This window comes from Bactrocera dorsalis, chromosome 3 (assembly GCF_023373825.1).
Source record: "Bactrocera dorsalis isolate Fly_Bdor chromosome 3, ASM2337382v1, whole genome shotgun sequence".
In the NCBI taxonomy this organism is placed as follows: domain Eukaryota; kingdom Metazoa; phylum Arthropoda; class Insecta; order Diptera; family Tephritidae; genus Bactrocera; species Bactrocera dorsalis.
Genome location: NC_064305.1, coordinates 50497371 through 50511532, shown reverse-complemented (window position 1 = coordinate 50511532; position 14162 = coordinate 50497371). Strand labels below are relative to the sequence as shown.

Sequence of the window (14162 nt, the reverse complement as noted above, 5' to 3'; positions counted from 1 at the left end):
ATATGTATATCCTTTCAGACTCTTACTGTTGGATCGAGACAGGCAAAATGACATTCGCGGCACTTCCCCACCACCAACATATCGCTCATATACCGGCAGTTTAATAAGGTAAATATGAAAAACAGTATTTAATTAATATTTTCGGTAACAAGCTTTGTATTTATAAATATTTGAGAGTTTTTAAAGATATAAATAAATATACTTAATTATTAGTCAAAGTTCTATTTAGAAACATTTAAGGCTAAATTAAAATTATGCCAGGCTACCAATGAAACGGTGTAAAACCTATATATCGACATAGGGCTTGTAATGTTGTAATTGACACTTTGGTTAGCACATACAAAGGTTACTTTTAGTAATGGGAAGAGTTTACTGTAGAGATAAAGAAAAAAGACTGTATGCTTCACATTACATTAGAGTGTCTTAAGGTCTATGCCAAAATATTTTGTTTTGAAAATTAAATCCCACCCTCTATATTTTATATGAATGACCTTACTAGCATTTATAAAAGACATCATTGCGATTGAATAATGAAAACCTGTGCCACACCGAACTAGAACAGATAGAACAGATTCACTAGCTTGAATAGTAACCGTTTCCAAATAATATTTGTCGCTTTTCCGAAATAAGTATTATAAACAAATAACGGTTGTCGCCACTGTTTACTTTTTTTTGACGCGAAAAAACGAGAGTATTTTTAATTTAAGTGAATTATTTTTGGCTGTGTTTAGTTTTTGTTTATTATTTATACTAAGTTAAACTCTTATAATATAAGCCTTGAATTCTGTAATACAACTTTTTATTGTTGCATTGATAGAACTGCTGTTTACTTAGTTTTGACGCTCACAGTATGTTTTTTTTTTGACTTTTTTGAAAACCAACAAAGTCATTATAAAAACCACAACCTCACTTTTTCCAAGGCACCTCAAATTTCTTAGAAACAAAATGAAAAAAATGGAATCTACACTAGTGCACGCATATGCACAAGGAAATAATTATATTGCGTTTGTATTTATCTTAGGTACAATTTTAAACACTTTACAAAATGAGTGTCGGCTGAGGATTCCGACTTAGGATGAAACTGGATATATAAAAATGTTGGAAAACTGGAGGTTTAAAGATGTTCGCACACGCGCAACTCCGACTGGATATATATATAAATGTTGCAAAACTGGAGGTTTAAAGATGTTCGCACACGCGTAACTCCGACTGGATATATATTTATAAATGTTGGAAAACTGAGGTTTGGCACACACGCCGTTTAAAGATGTTCGCACACGCGTAACTCCGACTGGATATATATTTATAAATGTTGGAAAACTGAGGTTTGGCATACACGCCGTTTAAAGATGTTCGCACACGCGTAACTCCGACTGGATATATATTTATAAATGTTGGAAAACTGAGGTTTGGCACACACGCCGTTTAAAGATGTTCGCACACGCGTAACTCCGACTGGATATATATTTATAAATGTTGGAAAACTGAGGTTTGGCACACACGCCGTTTAAAGATGTTCGCACACGCGTAACTCCGACTGGATATATATTTATAAATGTTGGAAAACTGAGGTTTGGCACACACGCCGTTTAAAGATGTTCGCACACGCGTAACTCCGACTGGATATATATTTATAAATGTTGGAAAACTGAGGTTTGGCACACACGCCGTTTAAAGATGTTCGCACACGCGCAACTCCGACTGAATATATATAAAATGAAAAAACTGGAGGATGATGAAACCGCTGTTCCAAAAAACGGATCGCACACGCGTACCTTTGACTGGATGTCGAGGATGATGAAACGTTATTAAAAAATATGGCGCGCCCACGCGTACTTGTTGCTGCGGAGAATGAAAAAAAGCGAAGTGAGTTGCAGTTGTCCTTTTGGTCCCCTTTTCTTTGCGCTTGTGTGTGGAATCAGCTGGTGTGTGGTGTGGAATGTAAGTTTTGCTGGTTTGTGACGTGGGTGTGATGAAGGTGCGTGTCAGTGTTGCGTGTGTGGATGCCCGGGGGAGGATGCTCATTTGTACATCCTGGCCCCCCTAGGCGAGTATTCAGCCTAGTAACCTCTGAAGTTGTTGCAGTGTTGCAACAACGTTGCTGAGACCTGTCCTGCGACGAGCCTGCGGCCTAGGATGGCGCCTCCGATGCGAGGTGGTATGATGATGACGGCGCCAGGCGCGGGACTCTTCCGACGGGAAGGCTTGCCTTCGCGGTTGCGGTCGCGGGAGTCGTCGGCTGGCAGTACTGCCGCGAGGGGGATGACGACGCTCAACGTCGGGTCCAGCATTGCGGTGGAACATGGTGTGATGGTGACCCATACACACCTGGCACTGATACCCGGTGGTGCATTCGCGCGTTAGATGGGTAGGCGCCAGACAGTTTAAGCAATGCCCGTGGGCCTGGGCGACCTGCTGGCGTTGCTGAGGCGTCATCCCCTTGAATATACCGCAATGTGGCAATCGATGTCGGCGGCGACATAGCGCGCACTGAAGTGGTGCTGGTTCCGGAGACCGGGCTTGCGTGTCTCTACGCGGAGCTGTCGGAAGCTCTCGGTGGGCTGCGGGAACTATGGTTGTTCGCGGCGCTGCTACAGGGGTAGCTTTAGGGCGCGGAACAGTCACGGCCGAACGTACAGAGGGCGTTGGAGTATTGGGCATCTCGGCTTCCATATCGACCTGTCAAGAAATAGGATTTTTTTTTTAATTATCATATATATATGTGTATATATCATATAGCCGGTGGTGGCACGTAATGTGGCAGGATTGAGTCGTCGTACGGATCGACATAGTGGGTGCGTTTACTATTATATATACATATACATACAAATTTTTTTTTTTTCTTTATTTCTTTGTTTATTGGTTGCGGTTACGTTTGGATTTTATCTGCGGTTGGCAAAAAGCATAATTTAACGAGCGGTCTAGTTAGCGTTCCCGATTGTGTACGGAGATCGACTACGCGAATATGACCGTCGGAGCCGTGGTAGAGCTTCTCTATGCGGCCAAGCCGCCATTCGGTAGGGGGGAGACAATCGTCATTGATTAAGACACAATCTCCAAGCTTAGGCGCATTTTCGGTGATTTTCCATCGGTACCTTCTGTGGAGGTCCTTTAAATAATCATCTTTCCATCGGCGACTGAAGTCGTGATGGAGAATCTTAATTCTTTCCCAACGGTTTAATAAGGAAAGCGACTCCATGCCTGGCTCAGGTGTGGCCAGAATGGGCGCTCCTTTAAGAAAATGCCCTGGCGTGAGGGCAGTAAAATCTGCGGGGTCTAGCGAGAGTGCAGCGAGAGGCCGTGAGTTAAGAACGGCTTCAATTCTAGTTAAGAGTGTCGTGAACTCTTCATAATTGAATTTATAGTTGCCAGCTAGCTTCTTGAAATGAGATTTGAAGCTTTTTACAGCTGACTCCCATAAGCCGCCCATGTGAGGGGCGCTTGGGGGGATAAACTGCCAATTGATACCTTGGGGAGCGTATTTTTGGACAATTTCCGGTGAGACTTGTCTGGTGAAGTCCACAAACTGTTTTTCGGTAGCTCTTTGCGCTCCGATAAATGTTTTACCATTATCGCTCATGATCTTTGATGGAAAACCTCGTCGTCCGACGAAACGAGCAAAAGCCGCAAGAAAAGCCTCCGTCGTCAGATTCGTACAAAGCTCAAGGTGTACTGCTTTTGTCGTGAAACAGACAAAAACAGCCACATAGCCTTTCATGAGGGTAGGAGACCTTAGCATGGATGCCTTTATCATAAAAGGCCCAGCAAAATCTACACCTGTAGTGGTGAAAGGCAGAGCAAAATTGCAGCGTTCAGGTGGAAGTGCTGCCATAATCTGCGATCGCATTTTCTGCTTATGCATAGTGCAGATTTTGCACATGAAAATGCATTTCTTTATTTGGGGCTTCAGTCGGGGTATGTACAGCTCTTGGCGGACCATATGTTGCATGAGGCGATGTTCGGCGTGGAGCATTAGTATGTGGATATATCTAATAAATAAAGTGGCAAACGGACACCTCTCTGGTATGATTATAGGGTGGCGTTCATTGTACGTTAGGCTTGAATTAGCAAGCCGACCATTCGCACGAAGTAAACCCTTCGTATCTAGAAATGGGTTTAGGACTAAGAGTGAGCTCTTTTTATCGATAGGTTTCGATTCTCTTAGTAATTCTATATCGCGGCTGAAATAGCGCGTTTGGGTTGATGCGATAAGAGCGACCTTTGCTTTTTGTAAGTCTTGGTGCGTCAATTTATCGCAATGGAGATAAGTTGCTCCTTTAACTTTAAGTTTAAGCCGCTCTAAAAACTTGAGCATATAGGCAACTACCCGGAGGGCTCGGGGGAACGATGAAAATCGTTCAAGGATGTCAATGTCATCCAGTGTTGCATGATAAGTGTCGATTTTACGACTTTCTGGGGCGAGTACGTTGCGCATGGGCGATTGTGGCCAAGAATCGGGAGATTCTGTTAACCATTGGGGGCCATTCCACCAGAGGGTAGAGGTGGCGAGATGCAGAGGTTTGCATCCTCTTGTACCTAGATCAGCAGGATTGTCGGCACTGGCTACGTGACGCCAAGTGACTGATCCTACTAGGTCAAGTATTTCAGACGTTCGGTTAGAAATATAAGTTTTCCACGCATGTGGTGGTTTTCCTAACCAGGCTAGAACTATCTCGGAATCGGACCATAAATATAGTCTGTATTTCGCCATTTGTAAGTGGGTCTGCACCATTGAAGCTAGTAGCAGAGCGCCACAGAGTTCAAGTCGTGGAAGACTTAGCGTTTTTAGAGGCGCAACTTTTGCTTTTGCCGCTAATAAGTGGCTTGTAGTTGCGACATCGGTTTGTGTACGCACATATATAGTGGCACAATATGCCTTTTCAGAGGCGTCGCAGAAGCCGTGTAGTTCCACGTTGTATTCGGGGGAATAGTTGACCCACCGTGGAATTTGTATCTTTGAGATGTCGTTCAAGTTATTAGCGAACTGGGACCATCTTTCTAACCGAATAGGTTTCACTTGTTCGTCCCAGTCGGTTCCGTCTAGCCATAATTCTTGGATCAAGATTTTCGCTTGTATCATAATTGGCGAAAGCCATCCTGCGGGGTCAAAAAGTTTTGCCACCGAGGAGAGAATTTGGCGTTTTGTAATGGCGGATAATGCGGATATGGACTCAGTCGTGTATGAAAACTGGTCCGATATCGCATTCCATTGGATGCCCAGTGTTTTTGTTGTACTATCCTTTTCAAATATAAGGAAATTAGTATCCAACAAATGGTCTTTAGGAATATTTTTTAAAATATTTGGGTGATTGGCAGTAATCTTTTTTAAAGGAAACCCTGCGGTATTGAGGGCATGTATTACCTGTGATAAGGTCTCGTATGCTTGTGGAAGACTGTGGCTTCCAGACAGGATATCGTCTACATACGTTTGCGTTTTTAAGACTTGTGTTGCCAGTGGAAATTCTGGCTTTGTGTCTTCTGCCAGTTCGTGTAGTGTACGAATGGCTAGATAAGGGGCACAGTTTACGCCAAAGGTAACGGTTTTCAATTTAAAGTCGCGTAGCGGACTATTGGCGGATTTTCGGAAAATAATCCGCTGAAAATCTTGATCATCTTTATGAACCAGTATTTGTCGATACATCTTTTCGACATCCCCATTGAACACGTATTTGTATATACGCCAGTTCAATATGAGGAGCATTAAATCTGGTTGGAGTGTGGGTCCCGTAAATAGAATATCATTTAGGGAATTACCTGAGCTCGTGGATCGTGATGCATTGAAGACCACTCGAACTTTTGTTGTTTTCTTCTCAGGCTTTACTACTGCATGATGTGGCAAGTAGAAAGAGTAATATTTGCCTTTTATGATTTTTTCACATGGGCTTATTTCCTCCATGTGATCTAAATGAAGGTATTCTTCCACGACACCATCATAAACTTGTTTAAGATCACCTTTTTTAAGTAGGCTTTTCTCCATACTTAGAAACTGCTGTATTGCAGAGGTGCGAGAGTGACCTAAGGCGAGTGTGTCTGGAAATTGTTGTTTTATTGGTAGTCGTACGACATACCGACCATTAGCTGATCGAGTAGTTGTGGCTTTGTAAAAGTCTTCACAATACTGATCTTCTGGTGTTGAAATTGGAACGGGGGGGAGTTCTTCTACCTCCCAAAACTTTCTCAATTGTGTATTGAGGTACTCGTTGGAGATTTCCTCAACTTGAGTTGTCATGGCTGTGACTGGTTCCGCAACTAGTCCACTTAGGACCCATCCGAAAATGGTATTTTGCGCCAGTAGTGTTTTTGAAATTTTTTCAACACCTTCTAGTATAATTTGCGATATGAGATCGCTGCCTAATAGAAGGTCTATTTGAGCGGGGGTGTTGCAGTTGGGATCTGCTAGAGTGAGATGTGAAATCTTATCCCACTGCTTGCTATTTATTTGATAGCTTGGCAGCATGTTAGTTAGTTGCGGTAAGACAATAGCATTTGCTTGAATGCGCTTATCCGCTTGGGGGGAAATTAGGGTAATGGGGCATATTTTATGTGAGTTTTGTACTACTCGTCCGCCCATTCCCGTAATTTCATAGTTGGCATGTTTTGTTGGCAGTTTTAGCCTATTTTGTGCCCTAGACGCTATGAATGATCGTTGCGATCCTTGGTCTATTAGGGCTCTTAGTTTGAACAGTTCTCCTCGATGTTCGATGGAGACAACTGCTGTGGGTAGTAGTACTCTACTATGATTTTCGCTGTGTAGCGTTTGAGTTTTTAATGCCTTTGAACAACATGGTGTCTCTTGGCAATTTTCTTGAGGTTTTGTTTCGGGAGTTGCTGTTGCAACTAAACCCGTGGCTTTTTTTGAAAAAGCGCTGCTATGAGATGAGTTGGGAAAGTTATTGAGATGTAACATAGAGTGATGCCTTTTGTGGCAATATACGCAATTAAATTTGCTTTCGCAAGTATTAAGATTGTGTGAGTGGGACAAGCAGTTTGTACAGAGTCTTTTTGACCTGACAAAGTTGTTCCTTTCAGTGACATTCATTTTTTTAAATTTTTCGCAAGCTTTTAACTTATGCCCTCCAGAACATAGTTCGCATGACGTGAATTTACTTTGTTCAGATGTGAACGATTGTGCTTTGAAAAAGCTTCTGTTTAAATTATTGTTGCTTCCGGCTTGGGGTCTATTGAAGCTTCGATTTAAGTCTTGTTGAACGTTTTTAGTTCTGACTACTTTTTTGTCTACCCTTTCCGCAATTTCGTATTGGGTAGTTAAGAAATCTTTCATCTGCTGCCACGTTGGGCATTTTCTTCTTGATGAGAGCGATTGCTCCCACAAAAGTAATGATTTTTCTGGCAAGGCGGCGGTACATATGTTTACCAGAATAGGATCCCAATTGTGAGTGGGAATGTTTTGTGTCGATAGAACCGACAAACAGTTGGAAACAGTGGATTCTAGTTTCATGAACTCTTCACTGGTTTCTCTTTGAATTTTAGGCAAGTTCATAAGTATCGTCACTTGCTTGTCAACTAATATTCTCTCATTTTCATATCTTTGTCTTAAAGCTTCCCAAGCTAAATTAAAATTGTCGTCATTCAATGCGAACTGCTTGACTATTACGCCTGCTTGACCTTTAGTTTTGTATCGGAGGTGATACAATTTTTGCGCTTGTGACAATTTGGGATGGTTTATGTACACGGCTGTAAACATGTCCCGGAAGGACGGCCATTGTTCATAACCTCCATGAAATATTTCCGTATCACACGCTGGCACTTTGAGATGAATGCCTGAACTTGCCTCTTGGGCTTGCAATTGTGGTAACTCTACTCTACTGTGGGGAGTAGGTGCAATTGCCTTCATAAGCTTTAATTGATCTGATATCATTGCTTTTGTGTCTTCATAGCGGTCTAAGCAGTTTTCGTATTTGGCGTAAGCCGAGGATTTGAAATTTTCAGGTAGATCTGAATCATCAGTTTCTACTATTGCGTCGTATGCAGCTTGGAGGCGTGTCCAAAAATTGTCAATAGATTTATTTTTAATTTCTAGTACCGATTCAGAGTTGTCCTGAATCGGTGAAGATGCAAATCGAGTGCAGTATTTAATTAAGCTATCACTCTCAGAAATGAATTTCATATACGAAATGTCTTTCCCCCTTTTTTGCTTTGTAGCACCTTGCTTTGAGCGTGTAGCTTCTGCAGGTGTACATGGACTTTTGTCATCATTAACCATTTTGGGAATTTTTAAGAATTCTGCTTTTGATTCTTTTGAATCTGTGTCCATTCAGAAAATTGTATTTAATAAAATATATAAGTATATTTTATTATAATTGAAATTTGTGTCACCGAATACTCTTTTTAATAAATAAGAGTTAATATTGCCGAAATATTGGATTATTAAAATATGTAGTATGTTACCGAACGCTCTTTTCAAAAAATAAGAGCTTTTATTTCCGCAAAAGAATACAATAATGCGTGTATCGATTGTATTTATATCGTTTGTCGAAATTTTTTCTTTTTATTTATTTTCGAAATATTATTATTTATTTTTTTTTTTTTTTTTTTTTGGATTTATTCGTATGCCCTTGTATCAGTGCGCACTGAAACTGGGTCAATATCCTTTGTACATACTTGTGGATTTTATGTGCATATAGTATGCGTTAAATAAAATATGTGCAATTATGCTTGTTCTTGTGTGACAAGGAACAAGATAAATGCTAGAAATCGCCAAAATTGGACTTTCAATATATGTGTGTATGTATGTACAAAGGTATGTAATTAGATTGCAATATTTAATTTCTGAACCAAAATTCTTTTGATTTTCCGCACCCAAATATATTTTCCCAATATCTCTTGATTATTTGTATCCTATTTTTATAGGTATACGCATGTGAGAATATAAGGCAATATCGAAATATTTCGCGATTGTGTACTCGCGTTCAGAAATATGCGCAAAAGCGCTAATGTATAATATATATGTATGTATATGTATATATGGTACGTATGTATATATATCAATTTTAGTTATATAATGTATATAATCCGCTTGAGGATATGTATATATGTATGTTTGTACTTATTCCCTTTTATGCTGTATTCTTCTTGCGATTTTTGCTTACTTTTTGGAAGCAATTCCTCTCACAGCTTAATAAGCTGAAGAGGTATTGTTCGTATAATTGGCAAGTGTCCCTCTCACAGTTAATGAGCTGGAGCGGTATTGCCAGAATAATTTGAAAATAAATTGAAAATATTGAATTTTTTCTCTGTGGGAATTGTGTGTATTGTATACACGAAGGTAAGTGTAAAAAGCAAGGAATAATTATTGTTTAGTTAAATATATTTAAATATATATATATATATATATACTGTGGATACATATATACATATATATTATGTACCGTATTGGATTCTACCGGTACTTAAATTTGCCGCCGATTTAGAAATTTTTCCAAACCGTTTTTATAAAACGGGTTTAATTTCTAGCGGTTCTATTAAATTGACCGTTTGCGCAACGCTACATACATATATATGTTGCAGTTGGGATCTGCTAGAGTGCGATGTGAAATCTTATCCCACTGCTTGCTATTTATTTGATAGCTTGGCAGCATGTTAGTTAGTTGCGGTAAGACAATAGCATTTGCTTGAATGCGCTTATCCGCTTGGGGGGAAATTAGGGTAATGGGGCATATTTTATGTGAGTTTTGTACTACTCGTCCGCCCATTCCCGTAATTTCATAGTTGGCATGTTTTGTTGGCAGTTTTAGCCTATTTTGTGCCCTAGACGCTATGAATGATCGTTGCGATCCTTGGTCTATTAGGGCTCTTAGTTTGAACAGTTCTCCTCGATGTTCGATGGAGACAACTGCTGTGGGTAGTAGTACTCTACTATGATTTTCGCTGTGTAGCGTTTGAGTTTTTAATGCCTTTGAACAACATGGTGTCTCTTGGCAATTTTCTTGAGGTTTTGTTTCGGGAGTTGCTGTTGCAACTAAACCCGTGGCTTTTTTTGAAAAAGCGCTGCTATGAGATGAGTTGGGAAAGTTATTGAGATGTAACATAGAGTGATGCCTTTTGTGGCAATATACGCAATTAAATTTGCTTTCGCAAGTATTAAGATTGTGTGAGTGGGACAAGCAGTTTGTACAGAGTCTTTTTGACCTGACAAAGTTGTTCCTTTCAGTGACATTCATTTTTTTAAATTTTTCGCAAGCTTTTAACTTATGCCCTCCAGAACATAGTTCGCATGACGTGAATTTACTTTGTTCAGATGTGAACGATTGTGCTTTGAAAAAGCTTCTGTTTAAATTATTGTTGCTTCCGGCTTGGGGTCTATTGAAGCTTCGATTTAAGTCTTGTTGAACGTTTTTAGTTCTGACTACTTTTTTGTCTACCCTTTCCGCAATTTCGTATTGGGTAGTTAAGAAATCTTTCATCTGCTGCCACGTTGGGCATTTTCTTCTTGATGAGAGCGATTGCTCCCACAAAAGTAATGATTTTTCTGGCAAGGCGGCGGTACATATGTTTACCAGAATAGGATCCCAATTGTGAGTGGGAATGTTTTGTGTCGATAGAACCGACAAACAGTTGGAAACAGTGGATTCTAGTTTCATGAACTCTTCACTGGTTTCTCTTTGAATTTTAGGCAAGTTCATAAGTATCGTCACTTGCTTGTCAACTAATATTCTCTCATTTTCATATCTTTGTCTTAAAGCTTCCCAAGCTAAATTAAAATTGTCGTCATTCAATGCGAACTGCTTGACTATTACGCCTGCTTGACCTTTAGTTTTGTATCGGAGGTGATACAATTTTTGCGCTTGTGACAATTTGGGATGGTTTATGTACACGGCTGTAAACATGTCCCGGAAGGACGGCCATTGTTCATAATCTCCATGAAATATTTCCGTATCAAACACTGGCACTTTGAGATGAATGCCTGAATTTGCATCTTGGGCTTTCAATTGTGGTAACTCTACTCTACTGTGGGGAGTAGGTGCAATTGACTTTATAAGTTTTAATTGATCTGATATCATTACTTTTGTGTCTTCATGCTGGTCTAAGCAGTTTTCGTATTTGGCGTAAGCCGAGGATTTGAAATTTTCAGGTAGATTTGAATCATCAGTTTTTACTATTGCGTCGTATGCAGCTTGGAGGCGTGTACAAAAATTGTCAATAGATTTATTTTTTATTTCTAGTACCGATTCAGAGTTGTCCTGAATCGGTGAAGATGCAAATCGAGTGCAGTATTTAATTAAGCTATCACTCTCAGAAATGAATTTCATATACGAAATGTCTTTCCCCCTTTTTTGCTTTGTAACACCTTGCTTTGAGCGTGTAGCTTCTGCAGGTGTACATGGACTTTTGTCATCATTAACCATTTTGGGAATTTTTAAGAATTCTGCTTTTGATTCTTTTGAATCTGTGTCCATTCAGAAAATTGTATTTAATAAAATATATAAGTATATTTTATTATAATTGAAATTTGTGTCACCGAATACTCTTTTTAATAAATAAGAGTTAATATTGCCGAAATATTGGATTATTAAAATATGTAGTATGTTACCGAACGCTCTTTTCAAAAAATAAGAGCTTTTATTTCCGCAAAAGAATACAATAATGCGTGTATCGATTGTATTTATATCGTTTGTCGAAATTTTTTCTTTTTATTTATTTTCGAAATATTATTATTTATTTTTTTTTTGGATTTATTCGTATGCCCTTGTATCAGTGCGCACTGAAACTGGGTCAATATCCTTTGTACATACTTGTGGATTTTATGTGCATATAGTATGCGTTAAATAAAATATGTGCAATTATGCTTGTTCTTGTGTGACAAGGAACAAGATAAATGCTAGAAATCGCCAAAATTGGACTTTCAATATATGTGTGTATGTATGTACAAAGGTATGTAATTAGATTGCAATATTTAATTTCTGAACCAAAATTCTTTTGATTTTCCGCACCCAAATATATTTTCCCAATATCTCTTGATTATTTGTATCCTATTTTTATAGGTATACGCATGTGAGAATATAAGGCAATATCGAAATATTTCGCGATTGTGTACTCGCGTTCAGAAATATGCGCAAAAGCGCTAATGTATAATATATATGTATGTATATGTATATATGGTACGTATGTATATATATCAATTTTAGTTATATAATGTATATAATCCGCTTGAGGATATGTATATATGTATGTTTGTACTTATTCCCTTTTATGCTGTATTCTTCTTGCGATTTTTGCTTACTTTTTGGAAGCAATTCCTCTCACAGCTTAATAAGCTGAAGAGGTATTGTTCGTATAATTGGCAAGTGTCCCTCTCACAGTTAATGAGCTGGAGCGGTATTGCCAGAATAATTTGAAAATAAATTGAAAATATTGAATTTTTTCTCTGTGGGAATTGTGTGTATTGTATACACGAAGGTAAGTGTAAAAAGCAAGGAATAATTATTGTTTAGTTAAATATATTTAAATATATATATATATATATATACTGTGGATACATATATACATATATATTATGTACCGTATTGGATTCTACCGGTACTTAAATTTGCCGCCGATTTAGAAATTTTTCCAAACCGTTTTTATAAAACGGGTTTAATTTCTAGCGGTTCTATTAAATTGACCGTTTGCGCAACGCTACATACATATATACATATAATAAATAGAATCAAAAGTGAAATGGATACACTCACCCTGATTTTCCTCAGGGACTTTGGGAATTTATTTTGGTTTAACCGTGGTGCGTTTCCTGGCTTGTCTCGATGGGAATTCCTTCCAACGCCGGCGTTCCGCTTGCTGTGTTGATGGTTCTTTTTTTTTTTCCACTTTTGTTTTATTTGTATTTTGTTGTTATTTATTTGTTTGTTATAATTTCGCGCCCGAATTTTATTTAGTTTTAGTTTGCACCCACTTTGGTTGACTTTTATTAATATTATTTATTAATTAGGGTATCACACAATTTTGTGCACTTTTACTTTTAGATTTAGTATGTATGTATATATTATTTCACTGCACTTGTGCACCCTTTTTTTTTTCTTGGTTCTTTCACCACACTTTTTGTTTTCTCATATGTAGATTGGTGTGAATTCACCATTTAAATTTCACTTTCATATGTAAAACTTTTTGTTGTTGTTTTACATATATGTATATGCATATATATATAGATATGTATATATATATTGTACCGTTTCACCAAAGTGCCGTTCGTTTTGTCTCGAAGGACCATATAAAAACCACAACCTCACTTTTTCCAAGGCACCTCAAATTTCTTAGAAACAAAATGAAAAAAATGGAATCTACACTAGTGCACGCATATGCACAAGGAAATAATTATATTGCGTTTGTATTTATCTTAGGTACAATTTTAAACACTTTACAAAATGAGTGTCGGCTGAGGATTCCGACTTAGGATGAAACTGGATATATAAAAATGTTGGAAAACTGGAGGTTTAAAGATGTTCGCACACGCGCAACTCCGACTGGATATATATATAAATGTTGCAAAACTGGAGGTTTAAAGATGTTCGCACACGCGCAACTCCGACTGAATATATATAAAATGTTGGAAAACTGAGGATGGCACACACGCCGTTTAAAGATGTTCGCACACGCGTAACTCCGACTGGATATATATTTATAAATGTTGGAAAACTGAGGTTTGGCACACACGCCGTTTAAAGATGTTCGCACACGCGTAACTCCGACTGGATATATATTTATAAATGTTGGAAAACTGAGGTTTGGCATACACGCCGTTTAAAGATGTTCGCACACGCGTAACTCCGACTGGATATATATTTATAAATGTTGGAAAACTGAGGTTTGGCACACACGCCGTTTAAAGATGTTCGCACACGCGTAACTCCGACTGGATATATATTTATAAATGTTGGAAAACTGAGGTTTGGCACACACGCCGTTTAAAGATGTTCGCACACGCGTAACTCCGACTGGATATATATTTATAAATGTTGGAAAACTGAGGTTTTGGCACACACGCCGTTTAAAGATGTTCGCACACGCGCAACTCCGACTGAATATATATAAAATGAAAAAACTGAGGATGATGAAACCGCTGTTCCAAAAAATGGCTCGCACACGCGCACTTTTGACTGGATGTCGAGGATGATGAAACGTTATTAAAAAATATGGCGCGCCCACGC

The 14162-nt window shown here is 38.7% G+C and overlaps 1 protein-coding gene and 1 long non-coding RNA gene across 2 annotated transcripts in view; both read left to right on the top strand.

The window, feature by feature from the left end:
• LOC105233076 (serine-rich adhesin for platelets) overlaps positions 1–14162 on the top strand; it is a 92269-nt gene that overhangs the window by 70002 nt on the left and 8105 nt on the right. Inside the window, exon 6 of the mRNA XM_049452924.1 lies at positions 19–108. Within this exon, the coding sequence (XP_049308881.1) occupies positions 19–108 (90 nt within the window). The remainder of the gene's footprint in view (positions 1–18; positions 109–14162) is intronic.
• On the top strand, positions 893–13981 carry LOC125777694 (uncharacterized). Its single transcript, XR_007422353.1, has 3 exons — positions 893–1112; positions 1178–1325; positions 13656–13981. It is a non-coding gene; the product is annotated as an uncharacterized LOC125777694 (long non-coding RNA).